At 45.8% G+C, this 7,974-nt stretch overlaps 2 protein-coding genes across 2 annotated transcripts; one reads left to right on the forward strand and one right to left on the reverse strand.

Annotated features, from left to right (window-relative positions):
• Window positions 1-1,012: 1,012 nt before the first annotated feature.
• LOC112343978 (pentatricopeptide repeat-containing protein At2g13600-like) lies at window positions 1,013-2,743 on the forward strand. The gene is made up of 4 exons (XM_024668087.1): window positions 1,013-1,298; window positions 1,391-1,914; window positions 2,070-2,382; window positions 2,484-2,743. The coding sequence occupies exons 1-4, from the start codon at window positions 1,013-1,015 to the stop codon at window positions 2,741-2,743; spliced, it is 1,383 nt and encodes a 460-aa protein (XP_024523855.1).
• An 807-nt stretch (window positions 2,744-3,550) lies between these two features.
• LOC112343979 (probably inactive leucine-rich repeat receptor-like protein kinase At3g28040) lies at window positions 3,551-5,095 on the reverse strand. The gene has a single exon (XM_024668088.1). It carries the CDS (start codon window positions 5,093-5,095, stop codon window positions 3,551-3,553), a length of 1,545 nt encoding a protein of 514 aa, XP_024523856.1.
• Between the last annotated feature and the right edge of the window lie 2,879 nt (window positions 5,096-7,974).

Genomic DNA, 7,974 nt, shown 5'->3' on the forward strand with positions numbered 1-7,974 from the left:
TAATTGGTTTCCTCCCTGCCAAATGCCACAGACTTGACTCCTGCCATAGGCCCAACGATTGGGATAAACTTCTGCTTGTATGACACTCTCTACAACTACTGGAACGCTCAAAGTTGGATTATTTTTAGTTTCAGAGTGAGAAATTTTTGGAAAAGCTTTACAGGCACAGAGCACCATCGCATTGGTAAACACAGTTTTGACATGCTTAGGCCTCCTGGCATTGCATGGTTACTTTCAGGCCCGAGTAGGATGGTGACGAGCTTGATCTCCGGTGGAGTAGCAGGAATCGCTGCCTCAACAGGTAAGAGTCTTAAGAGCGATTACGCTTGATCGCCATAGTTCCTGTTTTCAGCGGTGTTTCCGATCGACTTAACTCGGAGGGCGACCGGAGATGGACACCGGCTTACAAGCCTGGGATTGCGATTCTTTCCAACCGTCAGATATTCTTGAATCGACGGCCTTGATTGAATTTCCATGTTGCTAGCAAATTTTTAGGGTTCTTGCGATGGATGAGACTTGGCGATGGCAGCGATTCGATGCGCCGCACCGGCATTCGCTCCTTCGGCAGCGCCGCCGCGGGCGCCCGATCAGCAGGTGTCGGCGTTGAAGGTCACAAGGGATTTGCGCAAGGGCAATTTGCGCCTGGGCGATCCACGGCCAGGCGGCGGAGAACAAGCAGCGAAATGCGGCAGCATGGAGGACTGTTCGACAGCATTCTTCACCCAAACGTGATGTCCTTGATGCTGGGCTACGTCTCCAATGGCGAGAGCGATGTGGCTCTGGATCTCTTCGAGAGGATGCAAGCCAAACTCCAGGACGCGGCAAAGGCTTGTAGCAGCCTCGCGGCGAAGGAAGACGCTGTTTTGGTCGATGGGAAGCTCGTCAAGGAGGCTAGTCTCGAGACCGGCAGAGGCATCCATTCTCAAGCCAAGCAGATGGGACCGTCTTGCAGCGAAGACGTTTTCCTCTCGAGCTAAGTGCGGCATCATGCCCGATGCTCGATCGGTCTTCGATGAGAGCCACAGCGAGACGTGGTCTCCTGGAACGCGTTGATACTGGGCTACGTAGAGAATGGAGAAAGCAAGGTCGCTCTCGAGTTCTTTGGGAAGATGGGCTGCTCGCCAAACTCTCGGACTTTCGTTGCTGCTGCCAAGGGCTGTGCGAATCTAGCAGTGAAAGAGGAGGCCACCAAAAGATGGTGAAGACGAAGAGCCTGGAGAAGGAGCTCGCTGTTCACGATGGAGCTGTGAAAAGCCACTGCTGTGGAGATATCTTCCTGGGGAGCAGCCAAGTGACAGGTACTCAAAGTGTGGGAGCATGGTCGACGCGCGGATGGTTTTCGAGAGCATGCCTCGTCGTGATGTCGTGCTCTGGACGAGCTTGATACAAGGCTTTGTGGACAACGGGGAAAGCGAGCTGGCTCTCGTGTTCTTCGAAGATATGAAGCTATCTGGGTGCTGTCCAAGCTCTCGGACGTGTGTTGCTGCGCTTGCCGCCTGTGCGAGCTCGGCAATGCGAGAAGAAGCGGTGGATGTCGACGGTGAAGCTTCAAACAGCAGGTGCTGTGAGGACGTGTTCGTGGGGAACACTCTGATCGATATGTACGCGAAGTGTGAGAAGCTAGAGGAAGCTCGCAAGGTCTTCGATGGCATGGCTGGCCGATGTAAGTGGAGACAGCAAGCTGGCCTTGGAGGTGTTCTTTGGCATGGCTCGGGAGAACGATCCGGACGAGAGAACGTTTGTTGCTGCGCTCATGGCCTGCGTCCACCTTTCAGCGTCCGAGCCACCTGTTCCGCGAGAAGATGGAAAGCTAGTGCGAATCCAGAGCCTAGAAAAGGGGATGGAGATTCATTCTCTCGCCGCGAAGTTTGGACGCTGCGAGCACAGATTTGTCGGGAGCAGCTTGGTGGACATGTATGCCAAGTGTGGAGATATGGTGAAAGCTCGAGCAGTTTTCAAACGCATGCCTAGCCGGGACGTTGTCGTTTGGACGAGCTCGATACAGGGATATATAGACAACGGTGAGAGTGAGCTCGGGCTGGAACTCTTGGAGTGGAAGGAAAATCCAGGCTGAGCTTTACAGGCGTGGGCTGGAAGACGATCAAGTTGTGGGGAGTAAACTTCTACAGGAAGTGCGGAGTTATGAGTGCGAGCACTTGTTTGGATCTCTCGCAGTCCGAGATATCGTCGCCTGGAATGCACTGATCACAGGATTCGGCCAACAGGGTGACACGTCGCGCATGTTCGAAGCCTGTCGTGAGATGCGAGAAGATGGCGTGCGAGCAAACGCAATCACGTTTGTCTCGGTCATCACTGCTTGCAGCCACGGCGGCCTAGTTGAACGAGGCAGGGAGTTTTTCCAGGCAATGGACCCGGACTCTGGCATTGTTTGCGGGATTCATCACTACAGCAGCTTGGTGGATCTCGTAACCGAAAGTCCTCGAGAGCATGCCTTTGAGAGCGGATGCTGTGGTTTGGAGGAGCGTCCTCGGGGCCTGCTGTAAGTGGAAGTGCGTTCGAGGCACTGACGAAGATCGACGAGAATGACTCGGCTGCGTACGTTCTGCTGGCGAGCATCTACCGGAGCGCGGGGCTGTGGGAGGATCATGATAAGCTCAAGACTATACAGGAGGCGGCCTTGAAAGCGGATAAGAAGAGTTCACTTCATCAAGCAGTCGTGATGGATTACAAACTGGAAGGTAGAAAGGACGGCAGCAACATGGTGGACGAGCTAGAGATTTGATTGCCAGCATCCACAGAGCTGGGAATGAGCTCTGCAGTTTGCCGCAAAGTAGGTCCAGAAGAATGCGTTGAAGAAGGCTGCCACGAAGATGGCAACGCTCACAAGTGTTATCACCTCTCTTTGGTCCTGTTCGCTACCACGTTGTCCCTCTGTTCTAAGCTTATGTGGCGGCATAGCAGTGCTCGAACAGGTGTTGGTTAGTGGCAAGCCACAGAGCTGATTCCCAGCGAAGAGAGCCGCGTTCATGGACGAGAGTTGCGGGCTGTCAGGTATCCGTCCCACCAGGCTGTTGTTGGAGACGTCGAAGATGGTGAGAAACGAGAGGTCCGCCACGGACGATGGTATGGAGCCATTGAGACGATTGCTCGCGAGCGCCACCCAGGAGAGATTCCTTGCCTTCCCCAGGGACTCGGGAATGGGACCTGTTAGCTGGTTGTGGCTCAGGTGCAGCACCTGGAGCTTGTAGAGGTCGCCAATGGTTGAAGGAGAAGTCTATGGAGGTCGGGAAGGCGAAGCCGTTGTAGAGGAGTCCTCGCGTGGTTTGAATCATCACAGACCGTTTGTTCTGGTTGTAAAGCTGGACGTTGGCAAACAGTCGGCCAATGCTTTCCGGCATCTCCCCAGAGAACCTGTTAACCGAGAAGTCCATGGCTCGTAAGTTCGTGAGCCTGGGAAGCCAGTCCGGTATGGAGCCGCTGAAGCTGTTGTGTTCGAGGAAGAGGAACTGCAGAGCCGACATGTTTTGCAACATGGCCGGGATTGAACCGACAAGATCGTTGCTGTAAAGCGACAGAAGGAACAGGCGGCTCAAATTCCCGAAGCTGTCAGGGAGATTTCCAGAGAACTTGTTCTGGTCCAGCCAACGAGCTCAGTGCAGTTGGAGAGTCCGGAAGGGAGCTCCCCACCGATGTCGTTACTGCTGAGAACTAGCTGCTGGAGATGTGAGAGCTTCGAGAGCTCGCCTGGGATTGTTCCAGTCAAATCATTGCCGTTGAGCCATATCTCCTTAATGTTTGACCAGTTTCCAAGCTCCGGAGGTATGGCGCCACTAAAACGATTCCCCGTGAGAACCAGCTTCTGGAGATGCGAGAGCTTCGAGAGCTCGCCTGGGATTGTTCCAGTCAAGTTATTGCTGTTGAGCCATATCTCCCTGATGTTCGACCAGTTTCCAAGCTCCGGAGGTATGGCGCCACTAAAACGATTCCCCGTGAGAACCACCCTTTGGAGATGCGAGAGCTTCGAGAGCTCGCCTGGGATGGCGCCACTAAAACGATTCCCCGTGAGAACCAGCTGCTGGAGATGTGAGAGCTTCGAGAGCTCGCCTGGGATTGTTCCAGTCAAGTTATTGCTGTCAAGCCATATCTCTCTGATGTTCGACCAGTTTCCAAGCTCCAGTGGTATGGCGCCACTAAAATGATTCCCCGTGAGAACCAAGATCTTCAAGTTCCTCAAGCTTCCCAGCGTAGCCGGGATCGTTCCGCTAAACCCGTTTAGCCCGAGGTTCAAAACCTCGATGCTTGCAAAGTTGCCATCTTCCAGCTCCAGTGGCCCGGAGAGAGAGTTGTATGCAGCGCGTAAAACAGAGAGCTTGCGTAGCCTTCTCAAGCTCGGTGGCAAACCACCATGGAGCGAATTGTTGGAGATACGCATGTACCTGAGCTCCAAGTTCTTGCTCCAAATATCGGGTAGATCTCCGCTAAACCTGTTATACGATATGTCCAGGCGCGTCAAGTTCGTCATCTCCCCGAAAGTTTCTGGAATGGAGCCGCTGAGTCCGTTGTGCGAGAGTTCCAGTGCCTCCAGTCCCAGGTTACCACCAATGGAAAAGCTCCCAGTTAAGTTGTTGATGGACAGGTTGAGCGATCGCAGCATCAAGCTAAAGTTTGGGAGTCTGGCCACTGTTAAGAAGTTCCCACTGAGGTCCAGGCTTTCCAAACTCTTGAGGCTGGAGAGATTTCCGGGGAACTCTTGCAGGGAATTGGAGCTCAAGTTGAGGAGGTTGAGCTGCGTATTTTTGCAAGGGACTTCCAGCGAGGAGAGGCCGTTTTGCGAGAGGTCCAGGCGAGCCAGCGATGGAAGCTCGGCCCAGGTGGCAGGAAAAACTCCCGAGAGATTAAACCTGGACAGAGCGAGGCCCTCCACTTGGTTGTCCGAGCTCCACTCCACTCCCCGCCATGCTCTTGGATCGGCAGTCTCGTTCCACACTTTGATGCCAAGCCTGTCACGGAGAGAGAGAAGAACCTGTGTGTCGTTCACGATTGCGGATGGATTTGTGGGGCACTGTGACCGGGATCTTGTGAGAAAGACGAGTAGAAACAAAGGCAGCAGCAAATCCGCGAGAGACATGGCCATGGATCAGAACATCAAAGAGTGGGAGCTATCATGAAAGATGAGGTTCTTCTTTTCGCAGAGTTTACACGCACAAATGTTAATCAATTCTTGGCACACTTGACTTCGAGCCGATTGAACCTTGATGAAAGCCTTGGTAGTCAATAAAGTGGGGGATTTGGGATTTGCCATTGGTATACTGGGCTATCAACTATATTACATAACATATTGCACAATTTTTTCTTGTGGTGATTTTTTGGCCACGGTGGATACAATGTGGACTTCGGCAGGTCAAGACTTAGACTTGACTTCTGCCAGTCCGTACACTACTACATAAAAGCATTATAATGATATGTTTTTCCAACGAAATTTTTGTGTTTGTTCGAAATCTAAGTTGTAATTTTCAACTCAACTTAAATGTAGCAAATTGGCTTTAGTTACAAATTTTAAGATAGCTTTATAGTTACTCAAATTTAAGTTGGAAATTATAGTTGTCCTTTACAACTAAAATATAAATCATAATTTGTTCTTTAAAGCTAGATAAGTTCATATATGCTGCTAATTAGAGTTGCAATTTACAACTTTTAAACTGTGACTAAAATGTAAGTTCTTAAGGTTTGTAGTTCCAAAATTTTTAGTCATAAATTTCAACAATATTTACATCAACTAACTTACTAATAGTAGTATAATGTACCCACTTTTAACACATAATTTCCTAATTTGTTTTTTTCCTCAGATCTGTATTAAGTTTTTTGTTTAGGATTTAGGAATGAGAGTTGCATGTTGGTGTTTAAGGTGTAGAAGTAATTATATTTACCTTATACAAATTATTATAAATCATATTCGTCTTTATGGTAAACAGCTGAGTTGTCCTTGTTTGCTCACTCGCTCTCTAGCACTATCAGCCTTTTACCTTTAGGATGGAGAATGCTTGTCTATAAGCTCCTGGGAGAAGGTCCATAGCTTGTGAGTGAGCTCGGGATCTCTGCCATAAGCGCTACAGTTGGATTTGTTGGAATCCACGAAGTATTGCCCGGTGACATCCTTGAGGCTTGGATGTAAAGCTGCGTAGCACGTCGTAGCGGCGCCCTGAGAGATCGATCACGTATTAGTCATAAAAAACTTCCAGATAATTGAGAGAATTTTTCTTACCTATGGGACATTTTTCCAAAGGAAGCTGGAGAGGAACTTGAGAACCCCTGCATGAAGATCAAAGTTCCATAAGTAACCGAAAACAAATGAGGCAAAGAGACAAACTCATTATGTAGGATGTGTACCGCATCAAAGGTGTCATTATAAACTCTGGATGAACAGCGTTGGCTGTGATGTCAACTCCTTCAGCCTAATCAGCAAAAGAGAAAGCATTGACGAAAGAGAAAGGTGGGAGAGATTTCAAAGCATTAGATGAATACCTTGAATCTCATTGCCAGTTCTTTGGCGTGGAAGATGTTCGCAAGCTTGGATTGACTGTATGCTCTAGTGTCGGAGTACCTTTTGGAAGAAAAAAGGAAGAATGATTGTATGTTATTTCATAAGGAGAATAAGGACCTTCAATTTTGTAGAATTTCTAATGCTAGCAAGCACAAAGATTTTAATAATTATATACCTGAGAAAATAATGCATTATTTCTTTATTATACCTTGACTTCAACAATAATTTCAATATAGAGAAATAACACAATATATAACTTATCATTTTATCATCAATCCACTAATGGAATAATGACAATGCCTGCAGATGGTTCAACTTAAAAAAAAATTCGAAGATGATTATCCAGATTTTGCAGTAGATCCAAGAAATATACATCTTAGTATGGCTGAAGATGATCTTTCTCCAACAAAATTAATGGTAAAAATATATTCATGTTAGGCAATTGTTGCAATTAATAATAATATACCACCAACTCTAGCAATTAAGCCTTCATTTATATTCCTTATTATGATTATACTAGGTATTAGTTTAAAAAAATAAATTGAAATATTTATATCTATAATTTTTCTAGGCCCAAAACTTCCTAAGGTACTTAATATTTATTGGTTATTATTTTTGGAAGAGTTAAAACAATTATGGGATGGAGTGCCATGCAAAGATAATTCTAAGCTAGAGGGTCAACAATTTTTTAAGCTTAGAGAAGTAGTGTGATAGTTTATTCATGATTTTCCTGGATTATGATTTTGTTCCAAGATTTTGAACTAATGGGAAAATACTTTTACCCAGATTGTGGATCTACATTCTTAGAATATAGTCAAGAAGTTTATAAAAAAAGCATATATATTGGTCATTGGTGTTTCTTACCTATAGATCATCTATTTAGGTCTACTAATAGAATGTAAGATTTTAGTTATTATTTCTAAAACATAATTTTAATTAGTTTATTTAATAGTCATAATTATATTTGACCAATACTAGGACAAATGAATCCAAAAAAATAGGTACCATATTATTATTTGGTTAGACAAGAAGATCAAATATCATTACCTAATGGTATGAAATGGTTATATCCACATTTTATCAACTTCCATATTTTTATAAGTTGCCAATAGCATTTTTAAAGGATTACACACATATATTTAAGAATGTTTTTGAAATTATATATAAAACTATTACTGGTAAAAATGATGAATTAAGTACTAAAAAAGACTTATTTGTGTACAGAATGAAGTAAAATATGTGGCTGCTACATGATGGAAAAATTGATCATAGAACTTGGACATTAACAAGTCATCAAAATAAATTATTTATTGATAATATAGAGGCTTTTAAAGTGTTTACAATATATGGAACTGAATTTTCAAATCGTATAGATGAGAAAGGTAATTTAATAGGTATGAAAACAATTGGCTTCATTTACTATGAGTACGTTTCTAAATTTAATAAAATGTTAATTAATATAGTTATTAGGA

This window comes from Selaginella moellendorffii, unplaced genomic scaffold (assembly GCF_000143415.4).
Source record: "Selaginella moellendorffii unplaced genomic scaffold, v1.0 SELMOscaffold_389, whole genome shotgun sequence".
In the NCBI taxonomy this organism is placed as follows: domain Eukaryota; kingdom Viridiplantae; phylum Streptophyta; class Lycopodiopsida; order Selaginellales; family Selaginellaceae; genus Selaginella; species Selaginella moellendorffii.

What these genes read in the sequence shown, in the direction of transcription:
- LOC112343978 (XM_024668087.1), top strand. Translation starts at nt 1,013, where the DNA reads ATGAGAGCCACAGCGAGACGTGGTCTCCTGGAACGCGTTGATACTGGG. An exon ending in GGGGAGCAGCCAAGTGACAG is followed by an intron (nt 1,299 to 1,390) that starts GTACTCAAAGTG and finishes GCTTGATACAAG; the next exon opens with GCTTTGTGGACAACGGGGAA. An exon ending in GGGAGCAGCTTGGTGGACAT is followed by an intron (nt 1,915 to 2,069) that starts GTATGCCAAGTG and finishes AGGAAAATCCAG; the next exon opens with GCTGAGCTTTACAGGCGTGG.
- LOC112343979 (XM_024668088.1), bottom strand. Translation starts at nt 5,095, where the DNA reads ATGGCCATGTCTCTCGCGGATTTGCTGCTGCCTTTGTTTCTACTCGTC.